The 13,606-nt window shown below is 37.7% G+C and overlaps 3 protein-coding genes across 5 annotated transcripts; 1 reads left to right on the top strand and 2 right to left on the bottom strand.

Annotated features, from left to right (window-relative positions):
* Positions 1-449: 449 nt before the first annotated feature.
* On the bottom strand, positions 450-2,953 carry LOC140801273 (probable prolyl 4-hydroxylase 3). Its single transcript, XM_073156298.1, has 8 exons — positions 2,680-2,953; positions 2,502-2,583; positions 2,118-2,215; positions 1,946-2,043; positions 1,498-1,627; positions 1,212-1,399; positions 955-1,043; positions 450-717 (listed from the first exon to the last, which is right to left on the bottom strand). The coding sequence occupies exons 1-7, from the start codon at positions 2,904-2,906 to the stop codon at positions 970-972; spliced, it is 897 nt and encodes a 298-aa protein (XP_073012399.1). The 5' UTR covers positions 2,907-2,953; the 3' UTR covers positions 450-717; positions 955-969.
* A 677-nt stretch (positions 2,954-3,630) lies between these two features.
* On the top strand, positions 3,631-6,426 carry LOC140801363 (clathrin light chain 2-like). The gene is made up of 3 exons (XM_073156439.1): positions 3,631-4,189; positions 5,466-5,619; positions 5,721-6,426. Exons 1-3 carry the CDS (start codon positions 3,735-3,737, stop codon positions 6,129-6,131), a joined length of 1,020 nt encoding a protein of 339 aa, XP_073012540.1. The 5' UTR covers positions 3,631-3,734; the 3' UTR covers positions 6,132-6,426.
* A 391-nt stretch (positions 6,427-6,817) lies between these two features.
* On the bottom strand, positions 6,818-12,657 carry LOC140801202 (putative serine/threonine-protein kinase). 3 transcript variants are annotated; one of them, XM_073156199.1, is made up of 7 exons: positions 12,357-12,657; positions 11,763-11,902; positions 10,549-10,664; positions 9,302-9,512; positions 8,963-9,200; positions 7,989-8,139; positions 6,818-7,412 (listed from the first exon to the last, which is right to left on the bottom strand). In XM_073156199.1, exons 2-7 carry the CDS (start codon positions 11,827-11,829, stop codon positions 7,068-7,070), a joined length of 1,128 nt encoding a protein of 375 aa, XP_073012300.1. In that variant the 5' UTR covers positions 11,830-11,902; positions 12,357-12,657; the 3' UTR covers positions 6,818-7,067. The 3 variants fall into 3 exon arrangements, with proteins under 3 accessions (XP_073012300.1, XP_073012301.1, XP_073012302.1); XM_073156200.1 differs by having other exon boundaries at positions 10,549-10,604; positions 12,357-12,634; XM_073156201.1 differs by lacking the exon at positions 10,549-10,664 and having other exon boundaries at positions 12,357-12,634.
* Positions 12,658-13,606: the final 949 nt, after the last annotated feature.

The following is a 13,606-nucleotide window of genomic DNA, read 5'->3' as shown; positions in this document are numbered from 1 at the left end:
CTTGCATATTTCAATCAGGTTAAGCCATTGCAAAGAAATGAGATGGACTAACTCCGACGTACACAAAATTTCATTAAGCACAGAAAGGAGAAGCTGTATGACTTCTTCTTTTTTTTTTTTTCTGAAAGAAAGGAGATACTCAGTTGTGCTGCTTCTATTTATACTTTGAAAATGAAATTGACAAAAATAAATCAAGTAATAAACATATCATCACAAACTAATAAAGACTAATACCTAACACAACAGAAACAATACAAAAAAAATTCTAATCCTCCCTCTCATCTCTATAATTTTCCTTGTCTTCTTTTTGTGATAAAACTTGGAAATCTGGCTTCTTGTTTGATGGCAGCTATGATATGTGTTGTTGACTGCAACTCCAGATAAGCTCCTTACTGCAGTGGCTGTGTATCTTGAAACATGGATCTCAACCTCATTTCCAGAGGATCAGCTAGCTTAAAATTAATTGCGACTTGTTACTACATGCATATTGTACATAATAAGGTGGAGTTGCATTTAAGAAAAATACAATGCAATCAACAAATGGTATCTCTTTCTTTCATTGAGCTAATGTAGGACAAATTAGTCAAAAAGAGAGAGAGAGAGAGAGAGAGAGAGAGAGAGAACAGAAAGGTAGAAACTAATGTTGCAAGGTATAACTTCCATCTGGACAAGAAGCTTGAGGACCCCCCTACTTAATATGATGCATTGAGTCCATCACTGCAAACAGTTATAATGTCAAAATAAGCATAGTTATAACCAGGGATTTATTGAACATCTATATTCTTCTAACTATCGAATCATCAATCATTTTTATAGGAAACAAGACAACACTCATCAAACTATATTTGTAAAATTATAGTTTCAAAAACCACATCATTTTATAGTTGATTACTAAAATTTTACAACAAAAAAAGAGACCACTTTTCAGCAGGTGAGTATCTCCCTAATCAGTACCTGTAGCTCGGAATTTCAGATCTTATATTCATGGACACGCATCCACTTCGGAGATGACCACTTATTCCCTTTAATCACGGGGCATGCACCTGCAAGAATCCAGTCATATTATATATTAACAAAATAGATGCTTGACATTTTTTTTTCAGTAAAAGATGATCTATTAACATGATTTGTAGCTGTTGCGCAAGAACAGTATAAATAATGAACAAAGAAAATGCAAGAAAGCAAACATGTTGTCGAGCATTACAACTAACCATGTAAACTTAATGGGTCAAGGGTGCCATCTGGCTTCATGCTCCAGAAGAGCACTGCATCTCCCATCTTTGGTTTGACAGAAAGGCCTCTCTTGCCACAATCAGATAGCTGATCATACCATGGTAGAGAGCTACTGTTAACTTTTGCATTAGGGAAAATTGTCTCACCCCCTTCTTCAACATCTGAACTGTAAATGTTTATAAAGACCAAACAATCAAAATGAGCATTTCCAAGAAATGTAATTTGATACAGACATAACTGATGGTAAGATGCGATGAGACATACAGATACATGAGAAGGGTGGCCATCCTCTGACCACCATTCTTCGTGTTGTATTCATCCGCAAAGTAGTCATAATGAGGCTCATATTTCTGCCCAACTTCATAATGCAGAATCTGGAGGCCCTCCCCATGATCTATGAAACACAAGTTGGTAAGTATTTAATATCTTAATCCAAGCACAGGACTTAAGGAACATAATGCGAGTATCTGCATCCAAATATTCATCCAAGAGAAAGAAAAGGAAATATTACTTATGTAAAAAGACAATGAAATAACCCTTGGACAAAATTCAATGGGATTCATTATTTCTCTATATATCTTCATCTTTCAATTTAATTCCATTCAAAATAAATCTTTCATTACCCTATATTAGGCGATTAAATCATACTACCAAGCATTAGAAACAATAACTTCCACATTCGTTTATGTATGCACACAGACAAATCACATACCGACAGGTATAAAGGTATAATCTGCTATCCTTTTCTCAATGGCTCGGATGATTTTGTCCTGTCCCCTTTGAAGAAACATGCCCGAGCTTGTGCGAACACTGGTCAAGAAAAAACATTCAGTACTAAATCAAAAAAAAAAAAAATTGCAGAAAAAAGTTTACTCTACACAAACCTGCTGTCTTTACTCTTGCCAGTACTGCTATCAACAACTGTTGACTTCATCATGCGAGGCGTTGCCGATGCAATCAGGTACTCACATTCCTCCTTGGACTGATAAGAAGTACACTAAAGATCATCCTTTATGACATTTTAATCAACTAGCATTCCTAAAGGCTAGTTCTATTTAGAAGGGGATTTTTTGCATGCATTACCCTCCGAATTTAATACCTCTATAAGTTCTTATTCGAAAATATACCCTCACAATTCTCAAATTAGGCTCTCTTTTTTGCGGTGCATATCCCTTAGGCTTAATGTTTTGCTCACCAATAACTAAATGCAGATCATTGTAAGAAAAGAGAGAGTGAGAGAAAGAAAAGAACTAATCAAAGTGCCGAACCAAGAAGTTGTGGTAGATGAAGGCTCTAGGCTCCCACGAAACAATCTCCGTCCATTGCTTTCCTCTCTCCCCCAATCCACCCCTGTTTGAAGTTCCAACCAGACATATACCAATCCAATCATCAAAATACCAAATCAAATCCAAATTGAAGCAAGCCAGAGATAGGAATCGATCTCACATCGTCTCAGTCGCGGATCTCCGGAAACGGGAATGCTCAACCTCTGCGTTTGGGGCATCAATGGTGGCAGTAATCGTGAGGGAGAAGACACCAAATGCGAGGAGCACGAGGAGGACCACCGACACCACCAGCATCGCCGCTAACGCCACCGCGTACGGCGAGGATTTCCCCCTCGGGAACACGTGGGGAAGCCGCATGCCCCTCATCGACGGCCGAGACGAAGCCATTTCAAGACGACGACGAGAAGTAAGATGAGAAAGATGTTTTAAATGGTAATTTCGTAGGATTTGATCCAATACGAGTAATATATAGGGGGCGGAGACTTCGTTCGTTTCCTGCGGCGGTAGCACGAGGTTTCGGGCAAACCGGAGGCAGAGGCGCGAGATTTCAAATCAGACCATTCTTTGCCGTTGATGTTGAAGAAGGTGACACGTGGATATCACCCAGCCGTTAAGGTGCATTATGGATGTTTCACTTTTGGAAGACGTAGTTTTGTTCGACGGTGGCATGTGGATCGGGTTTGAAGACAATTATCACCTGGATCCGCTAGGAGACGGGGCCAGCTGGCAGCTGCGGGTTACTCTCTCCGCGGGCTAGCCCGCCAGCAGTATGGGAATTTGACATGCATTTGAGAATTTGTGAAAAGAACCCTGCATTATCACTATTTGCAAATTGGGGCCCAATTTTTGTTATATAATAATTAAAAATAGAGATGGTTATATGCAAATTCTTTTTTTTTGGGGGGGTCCTACGTAACTAGGCAAAGCCAACATTGAAGTATGATATTCTCCACAAGCTAGTACAGTGAGTGGTTCCTTACCGTGAATGCGGAAATTTATTCAATTATTTGTTTACTTGGCAGTCATTTATTGGCTTCGAAAGAATCTTTTTTTTACTTTCACTCTGACAAGCATATAGTATGCATCAAATTCCTGGATAGCTGCTACAGGCAATCCACTACCCATCTTGAGGATAATTCCGTCATTTCGGCTCCACTACATAGTGCATACACCGCCCACCGTCCACATCGCTTTCCTCTTCCTATCTCCCAAATCATGGCTTCCTCCTTCGATTCCTTCTCCAACGACGGCGACGAGGTGATGCCTTCATCCACCCGACCCTTCGACGACGGCGGATACGTAGGATACGACCCCAGCCTCCCTTCTCAGCGCTTCGACGGCTACGCCTCCTTCGCTGGCGCGGACGAAGACGATTCCAAAGATCCGATCGGGATCTCCGACGATCATCCGGCCACCGGATTCGATGAGATTCACGTCTCCGGTGGCGCCGGCGGCGGAAGCTTCCCGCCCTCGCCCGAGGGTTACGGGTTCAGATCCGATCCGGTTCCGGGATACTCGGACGCGCCGTCGCCTTTCTCGATGCCGGATTCGAACGGCACGGGATACGAGGAGGTGGATGATGGAGGGGTCTTTGCTTCCAATGGCCCGATCCTGCCCCCTCCCACTGAGATGCAGCCGGAGGAGGGGTTTATTCTTCGGGAATGGCGAAGGTGAGGGTCTTTCTCTGTATATTTGGTTCTTCCATGCTCGATTTCACCTAGGGCTCTTTTGCGACATGTTGATTACTGCCTAATTAATGGGGATTTAAGATGATATGCTTGGATCTGCTTCTTTCTTGCTCGATTTCACCTAGGGTTTCTTTGGTGACGTAGCAATTTCTACTTAATTGCAGATGATTTAAGAAGATTTGGTCAGATTTGTGGGTTTTGTGTTCTTTGCTTTCTTCTGGGGTCCAAGAAAATTGTATTTAGTGTCTGCTATGTTCATTTCCTTGAGATATATTGTAGTTTCATCCGATTTTATTCTGATCTTAGGATATGTAGATTATCTTCTTTTGTATTGCATTGCATTATGGTAATATCGGTGCGTATATGCACGTTTAAAACACAGTTTCCTTTTTCCTTCTTTCGATTCTTATGTTCCTTTTCTTGGGTGTTATCCATAAGGTTCGATTTAAGTATATAGACTAGTAAATAGAATTTCGGAGTTCTTAAACTATCTACAGTATAAAATACCTTTTTTTTTCTGGTAGTAAGACTGTTTTATGTCTTGAATACTGTCCATGAATCACTAAACCTATGATAAATGAATGGATAACATTCTAGGATTTTTTTAGAGCTATAGTTTGGCTATTTCTATGTACACATGGATCGCCAACAAATACGATGCAGAATATTTCATTTTATGGCTTGTGAGAGCTGGCAAATAGGAATTAGCCTGTTCATAGGTTCAGTAATATATATTTTTCGTGGTGTTCTACTAACCATATGTGTTCTAGCCTGATGATTGTATTGTGTCTTAGACGAGTTTATGCTGAAATCATGTTATGCATATGTTCATTCATCAGTGGTCAGTGGTCTTCTTAGAGATGCATAACTACTGTAGGATCCAGTTCTTAGAGATCCTATCAGTTAGGGATTGTTGAGGCAAGACTTGTATTTCTAAATGTTAATGAAGCACAGTAATAGCAAAAGGTCTTGAGAGTATATTGTTTCCGGAGTTAAAAGGATGCTCATAGAATCTTAAAACTGTTGTATTATACGTGGAGGCACATGGTATTCTCTCTCTTATAAACTGCATACCAATTTTCTTGTTATTGCATAATCTCTTTATATTCATTGTTTGGGAAAGAGAAAGAGCAAGCTCCAACGTGTGAGAATAAAATGGTTTCATGGTGCCCACCATTCATATAAATGAAAAAGTTTCTTTATTGCATTCTGTTGTAGCCTATTAAATCCTGATACTAATTCCAGTTACCACATGCAGGCAAAATGCCATTGTTTTAGAGGGGAAAGAGAGAAGTGAGAAGGAGCTGCGAAACCAAATAATTGTTGAAGCAGAGGAGTACAAAAGAGCTTTCTACGAGAAAAGAAAACTGAACAGTGAGACGAACAAGACACAGAACAGAGAGAAGGAAAAGGTAATTAGCCTAAACTTTTGTCAATGCATGGTCTTTGTTTTCCCACCAGACAGTTCTGATGTTTAGGCTGTGCGTGATTTGTCTTCTTGGTCATCGCGCAGTTTTTCCTAGCGAACCAGGAGAATTTTCATGCTAATGTCGACAAACAATACTGGAAATCAATAGCAGAACTGATCCCCCATGAGATTGCCAACATTGAGAAGAAGAGGGGGAAGAAAGATCAACAGAAAAAGCCTTCCATCGTTGTCGTTCAGGGCCCTAAGCCCGGCAAGCCCACCGACCTCTCAAGGATGCGTCAGATACTGGTGAAGCTTAAGCACACTCCACCGCCCCACATGAAACCTCCACCTCCACCGGCAGTAGCCATGAAAGAGGGAGCTCCTGCAGCAACCACCACTGGAGCCAAGGGATCCCCGCCCACCAAAGAAGGCCCGACTAACAGCAATGCCGCTGGTAAGGAATATCCTTCAGGCCAGGCAGCTAAAACCACAGAGCCAAGCTCCAAAGCCTGAAACCGCTTTACACTGTAGGAATGCAACTGGCTAATGGAAATAAGACGGCATGGCAAAGTTTCAAGCTCAAATGAAACACTTCTCATATGGTTATTAAGTCCTGAATTATGTAGCTGTGTCTTGTATCATTTTGTAGAGATCTGTCCGTAGTATAGTGTCCTATCTTAATCTCCTATTAGGACCAACGAGATCTGTTATCCTATTTTGGATACATGTATTATGAGATATCTTTTCGTTGGATGTGTAACTTGAGAACTTCGAGATTATGTTTGAAATTATCCCTCGTTGTGCTTCATACCATGTAAAAGATACAGTCTTGCCTAAATCTACACGGCGGTATCAAATGCCTAACGGGTCGGATTGGCATATTTAATGAACCACAAATCTAATGGAACTAGTGGCTCAGATTCTTCCATGGATTCCTACTTTATTGGGCCGCAAACGTCGTTAATAGGCCATGCATGTTCGATAAATTTATGACCGAGAATTCCGATCAAATAGCTTTCGGAATCCGAAATTCAAGGGCCGAATAAGAAAAGGTATCGGGCCAGGAATTGTGAAATTTTATTTTCTTTTTGGGATAATGCACGATTATAGGATAAGTTGCAAGAAAGACCCGAACTAAGTGGGAAGTAAATATTGGCTATGCGACGATTCTATAATAAAACCTGTTAGAAAACAATCAATTAATAAGCCTTGCAAAAGGCTGATTTATTATATTTTCTCCTGGTAGGATTAGATAGTTTACATCCAGGTGCATTTCCTATTAACATACTCTGCATATCTTGTAAATAGTACTGAACACAAATAATTAAGCAGGACAAAATTGAATGTTTCTACTAATTCCCTGAAGACCACTAAATTCCGCAATAGGTAGTCAAGAAATTGTCATGCAGCAAACTTGCTCGCTGTATGTTGCGCGTCCTCAAGTTCTTCTCACCTTGGAATCATATCACTGAAAGTAATAGCATTAGAGGTGAATGGCGCAGTTGTCCCGCGGGAATACGAGTCCTTGAATCTGGAATTGCTTGAGTTTGTTGCTTTAGAAGCTTTAAATGTAGAGTCATCAACGTACCCCGGTGGTGTCAGCTCTTTCTCATTGAGTTTGATAGTTTTGGACATCATCTCTACAACCTGCTGTATGGATGGCCTACGTCCGGCTGCCGCTTGGGTGCAGAAGAGGGCAACTTTGATGTACTGGATGACTTGCTCTTCCGGATATTCTTTGAGCACCGGATCCACCGCTTCCTTAAGCCTCCCTTCTTCGTAAAGTTGCCATATCTGTACATTTGCATTTTGCATAACTGAAACTTTAGTATCAGAGGATAAGGGCAGCGAAGATAGTAAAATATGCATGACTCTGCAAGCAATGTTTTAACTGAGAAGTGATAAAAGTGAAATATGCAGACACTAAAATGTATATATTGAGATCTGCTCTCCCCATAAAAGCCTTGGGTTGCCCCAGCATAAAAAGCCTATAGAGGAATAAAAGAGCAAGATTGAGTTTATTAGCAAATGTTTCCCCTTATTTTCTCCCTGCTTTGAACCGGCAAGATCTCTATCAAGAAGAAAAACGAAGTATTGAGCTCAAAAACCAAGTTGTTTCCCTTATTTTACCCTAATAAATAGTATCTTCTGAACATCAGATGTTCACAATGTTTCCAATTCAAATAGCTGATGATATATATGTCAAGACACCTCCGAGCTGTAGAATAGTATTTTAGATACTTTCATTTCTTAATTCCTCAAACCAACGATATTTAACTTCAATTTGCAAAGACAGACTCCTCCTTCCATAAGTCTTTAGCAAGTGATGTTTAAACAAAATGACAGAATGAACAAATGTTTAGGAGTTACCCATTCTAAGAGAAGCTTGTCCATTTCTGTCCAGAGCATCTTTGAGCTACTCCTGCCACTCACTATTTCAAGTATAAGAACCCCAAAGCTATATATATCAGCCTTCCTGGTTAGCTGCCCGTGCAATGCATATTCTGGTGCTAAATAACCACTGCATTTAGATGAACAAATTTTAGTTACTGCAGGATGATAATCATCAAAGACTCTTTTTTTTCTTTTAATTATAAATCCAGTTACATTAAAGATTGGTTTCCTTGTCCTTTGATGCGAAAAAATAATTCAAAATCTTCCTTAAATTTACCACCCTTCATCTAAATATCCAATAGAAAAGAATTATGTGTAGTAGATGCTTGCATTCTTTCAAGTGTTACCATAAAAAATCCATTATGAGAGTTGTCTATTGCATTGCTAAGCAAACAATATGCAGCTTGATTCCCCTTTATCACAAGATGTGTATTTCTTATTGATATATAGATGCAATTTCTGTTTTCTTTTATAACAATTTTCAACTTAGCAATTTACAACTCTTGCATTATTTCAAGTATTACCATAAAAAATCCATTATGAGAGTTGTCTATTGCATTAATAAGCAAAAAATATGCAGCTTGATTCCCATTTATCACAAGATATTAATTTTTATCAATATATAGATGCAATTTTCTTCTTTCTTTTATAACAGATATCAACTCAACACTTTACAACCCCCTCAAGGGCAATTATTCTATGTTGCATTTCTCATTTGTTTTAACAATCTAGCGAAACCATGACAAAGAGAGTAATAGAGTATGCTACAATTTTTAATATTAATATATGAAAGTAAATGCAATTGCGATTCAGCAATGATCATCATTCCACATGATAAATGCATTTATGTACTCAAGAACCAAATGGATTCCATGTACTGAAGTGTTAAAGAACCAACTGCATCTTCCCATAAAAAATCACAATGAACATAGTTGCATTTTATTGCTTACGTTGTTCCAGCAACGCGGGTACTGATGTGTGTAATATTGTCTGGAAATAGTTTGGCTAAACCAAAGTCTCCAATTTTGGGGACAAAATTTCTGTCAATGAGAATATTACTAGCTTTGATGTCTCTATGCACAATATGTGGTTCTAGCTCTTCATGAAGATAAGCAAGACCTTTAGCAACACCCAGGCATATTGCAGATCTTGTGTTCCAATCCAGTTTACTTGGGTCACTATTGGGACCTGCAAGGTAGACAGTAATGAAAGATGAAGCTTCAACTGACTCCCAACCAAATGGTCGATCATTTGAAATAATCATTCTGGTGCATATTATATAGTTTTACCTAATAATGCATGATCGAGGCTATTGTTTTCTAAGTACTCATATATCAAAATTCGATTATCGGCTTCGACGCAGCAACCTACTAGTTCAACAAGGTTTGGATGCTTAACATTTGTGATGACATCAATTTCAGTCAAGAATTCCTTGACCCCTTGCCGTGATTCTGCAGAAAGTACCTTTACTGCAACTTCTTGTCCACTTCTAAGGGTTCCCTGACATATACAAAAAGCAGAAAGAAGTAAAAATAATAATCAAGTGCTACAGAGGGTACGCAATTGACTTAGAGTATGACAGAGAGACCCTGTAAACATATATACTTTGAGTTTTGACATCTGAAAGAAAAAATAATTTACTACTGATAAAAATATTACCAGAAAGCATTTACATAGCAGCTCAACTAGTGAGTGTAAAATACCTCATGCTCATGCTGCATGCAGGTGATTTATCCACAAAACTATTCTCTGCTAATTAATTCTGAGCAAAGTTAACTTATAAGTAGATAAATGGGGGTGAGTCACTAAAACAATTGGGGAACTCAGAATACACCAGATCCTGGATAAAGTCAAGTGTAATATTGAATTACCGATAATACGGATAATATCGCATACATGGGCCTGTAGAGGGGCCCCAATATTCAGGGGAACCAGTCTCATGAATTTCCACAGGATGACATGCAGTACTTTAGCTAACGAAATGTCTATATTTGAAAACTTAATATAGATTCACCGAGTGTTTCAAACACAAGAGCTGTATCATCAGAATATTTGAGGTAAAATGGGAACTATGAGACATGTATTAACCAAATTGGACATACTGATCTTACATTTTGAGATGCAATCAAGAAAAGCAACTTTGATTTCAAAACAAGTTCCAATTACCGATCCATGGACTTCATTCATAATAAATGTATCTCTCACATGTCACCATGTAAAGAAAAATAGTTGTCTAATATGCCTAGTTGCAAGGATCCAATATCAACGTTTACAATTCATATATCGTATTACATAACGTCTGACTAGACATTTAGACAGTCAATCAACACCAAACACATTTTAATAGTTAAGTAAAATTAGTTTTCCAATCTTCTCTTAAGTTAACTCGGCCAGGTAAATCAGAGTAAAACTGCTTACAGTCAACAGTTGCAAGTTCAGTGCCAATTCTATTAGTTTCTCAAGACACATCAAATGGCCAATTTACTGAGATGGCTATGAAAGGAAGGAACAAGAAAATGGAGTAAATCATGCGTACCTTGTACACTGTTCCAAAACCACCACGACCTATTTTATTGCCCTGGTGAAAATTATCTGTCGCTGATTTCAGCTCACCATAGGAGAAAAGCTTTATATTTTTATCCGAAGAAAAAACTGAAAGAATGAGGTTAAATCAATAAAACTACAGTATGTTAGCCATAATGGTGTCAAATTAAATGGCCTCATCAGCAAAATATCCAGAAAGATGTGGCAAGATGTGCTGTATCAACTTAAAAACAACCAAATGAGGCAATCAGATGACAAAAGTTATAGTAAAAAAGATTCTATATTCAAGAAAATATCCAAGGCATGGGTAGAGTCAACTGTAACCAAGGGAGGGCCACAAAACCCCATTAATCTTAACATATGAGTAGCTTTCTACAATAGGATTGTGAGTAAATTTCCATTGACTTGATTGGCCCTCCTTAGGATTTAATGACATTAATTGTCCCCCTTGACTTGAAAACTTTTCATCTTTTAGTGTCGTATAATAGCCTATGTTCTTGCATATTGTGATAGAGCATGTCATTTGGATAACCAGAGTGAAAATAAAGATCTTTTGGAGATCCATTTCATGTTTTGAATTGCTAATGAAGATGGGCATGCATTGGCAGTTTCTCCATAAGTTTGCAGTACGAACACTCAACAGAAGTTCAAGATGGATAATAAACAGTTGATTTTATTACAAATGGAAATAAATAAGTCCTTTTTTTCATAATTCGAGTAACTCTTATAGCAAATATCAACCACTCAGATATTGTTTCTAGCCTCTCTCTCATTGTTCTCTGCCAAATCCATGACTATAGTTGGCATTTATATCCTCCAACAACCACAAGTTCACGGACATTACAGTTCCCTATCACTGACTTAGTCTTTCCTCCTTGTATAGCCTATATTTCTTGGTTTCATAGGACACTCTACAAGCATTGTTTCTATCTACTATTATCTAAAAATAATCAAGTTATTAATGACTTGATGAATATGCCCCTTAACTTTGATCTGCGACAAGTATAAAATGTCATTCGGCAAATCATTGTAATTCATATAACTACTAAAGCTTAAATAGATCATCTTAGTTACTACCAAAATCAAAGTATAAAAAGAAATTTCTTCACGAATAGTTTACTTAATCTATCATCACAACCTTCCTTCCACTCATATTGCTTTCCAGTAAGCAAAAAACATATTAAGAATCTACCAAAATTTTCTTACCACGTAGGCTTTCTTGATGTTGGAGATCATTCCTTCTCTTGATAGGACGAAAGCAGCACCAACTCATATCAACTCGTATTACAGAACGTTATCTTCTGAAATTCTACTTATGCCACTTTTATTTTCCATAAAATTGCATTCTACAAAAACAAAAACAAAAAATATTACATATTACATATTACATAAACATCACAAAATTTCTTGAAGAGAAGATATACTAAGTATTTCATCAATCATTCCTCCATTCTCCAAGGGAGAGACATGCAAATTTTCATAAATCCAAGAACTCAAGAAAAGCGTAGTAAATTACTAAGTGTATCAAAGTTCTAAAATGACGCAATGGATTCCATTAAGACGAAGACAATCCACAGAAAGCTCTTGCCCATACAGAGCAGAGCCATCAATTTTCTACTCCATTCAAACCCTCACTTTGATCCATTTCAAATCAAAACCTCTTCGAAACCTTACAGATCCAAACCTAATGCGGACCGCTATCGCCAGCATTTCTCAAGAACATTGCACAGCGCGAATAATTTCACCAAAAAAAAAATCAAAAAATTTCAGATCAAACAGCAATTCGAAGAAAGATCGAACCTCTTGAAGACGGATCGTCCCCTCAGGACCTCCTCCTCTACCAAACTCTAAAGTCTAAACCCCCCCGAATCGTTCACCAACAGATCGATTGGAACCAAGATCAAGCGACCGAAACGAGACCCTAGCCTCCTCCTCCTCCTCCTCCTCCTCCTCCTCCTCCTCCTCCTCCTCCTCGCTTCGTGCTTCGTCGTCGGTGTGGAATTATTGGTGATGAGAAAGCAAAGAGAACTACCCCGCGAGTCATCGCACGCTATTTCGCTGTTTCTTTTGCACCTCTCGATCGTTCCCACGAAAGCCCGTCGACTTGAAGAGGACAACAGCGATGGTTCAACAGCCAACAGCCAAGGGGTCGGATCCATCTCGGCCGTCCGTTTTTGCCCAAGTCTACGATCATCGTCCGCTGCTCACGTGATATTATATTTTTTGTTTTAACAAATATTTATTTTAACTAAAAAAACCTCGTATTTGTCTTTATTATCATTAGTGCTCACTCTGCCGTATATTTATTTTCGACCCTAACGTTCGGTACTTTATCACAAAAACACCTTCAATTAAATTAATTCAAAATATTTCACCATTCTATATTTTATATACATCCAAAATCACCTTATTTAAAACAATCTCAAAATCACTTCTCCTACTTAATATTAAATTGTGATTGTTAAATTTCTTTTTAAACTTAACTGAATCAGAATGTACTAAAATAACCATAATAATTATGACTACAATAGTCCGAGGACTCAGTTAAATTTTATAAAATAAACTAAAATATATTATGTAAAATAATTTTGAGCATAAGTTTGAAATGGTAAGTTATATTTAACCTTAAATCTGATTAAAAAATTCAACATATTTTTTAATAAAATTATAATCTATATCTTATATTTTTATTATTTATAAATTAAATCATATAATTTAGCATTAGATTTGAACTAATATTGTTATGCTGTTAAGCATCTTATTAAGTCGGTTCGCTCGGTCAGATTTAATAGAAAAATTAATATTTTTATTTTAGTTATAAGTATAAAATTTATTTTAGTCATTAGTACGGGAACGTGACTTTTTACGTTCCAGGTGTAAACTAATTTTAGATATAAATACATGATAATAAATATATTTAAATCCAAAATTTAAAAGACTTTTACATAGTCAAAAATTTCGCCCAAAAATGATATGCATTTTGACCATTGCATTTGTGACTTGACAGTAGCATGCACTTGGACTTTTTAAAGGTTATAATTACGACACGT

Source organism: Typha latifolia, chromosome 14 (genome assembly GCF_019914945.1).
Source record: "Typha latifolia isolate L0001 chromosome 14, TyphaL0001v2, whole genome shotgun sequence".
Taxonomy (NCBI): domain Eukaryota; kingdom Viridiplantae; phylum Streptophyta; class Magnoliopsida; order Poales; family Typhaceae; genus Typha; species Typha latifolia.
This window is presented reverse-complemented; position numbering and strand designations above follow the sequence as displayed.

What these genes read in the sequence shown, in the direction of transcription:
- LOC140801202 (XM_073156199.1), bottom strand. Translation starts at nt 11,829, where the DNA reads ATGAGTTGGTGCTGCTTTCGTCCTATCAAGAGAAGGAATGATCTCCAA. An exon ending in ACATCAAGAAAGCCTACGTG is followed by an intron (nt 10,665 to 11,762) that starts GTAAGAAAATTT and finishes TCATTCTTTCAG; the next exon opens with TTTTTTCTTCGGATAAAAAT. An exon ending in CCTCGATCATGCATTATTAG is followed by an intron (nt 9,201 to 9,301) that starts GTAAAACTATAT and finishes TCTACCTTGCAG; the next exon opens with GTCCCAATAGTGACCCAAGT.
- LOC140801363 (XM_073156439.1), top strand. Translation starts at nt 3,735, where the DNA reads ATGGCTTCCTCCTTCGATTCCTTCTCCAACGACGGCGACGAGGTGATG. An exon ending in ATTCTTCGGGAATGGCGAAG is followed by an intron (nt 4,190 to 5,465) that starts GTGAGGGTCTTT and finishes TACCACATGCAG; the next exon opens with GCAAAATGCCATTGTTTTAG. An exon ending in AGAACAGAGAGAAGGAAAAG is followed by an intron (nt 5,620 to 5,720) that starts GTAATTAGCCTA and finishes GTCATCGCGCAG; the next exon opens with TTTTTCCTAGCGAACCAGGA.
- LOC140801273 (XM_073156298.1), bottom strand. Translation starts at nt 2,906, where the DNA reads ATGGCTTCGTCTCGGCCGTCGATGAGGGGCATGCGGCTTCCCCACGTG. An exon ending in GCCACCCTTCTCATGTATCT is followed by an intron (nt 1,400 to 1,497) that starts GTATGTCTCATC and finishes AAACATTTACAG; the next exon opens with TTCAGATGTTGAAGAAGGGG. An exon ending in TGACCCATTAAGTTTACATG is followed by an intron (nt 1,044 to 1,211) that starts GTTAGTTGTAAT and finishes GGATTCTTGCAG; the next exon opens with GTGCATGCCCCGTGATTAAA.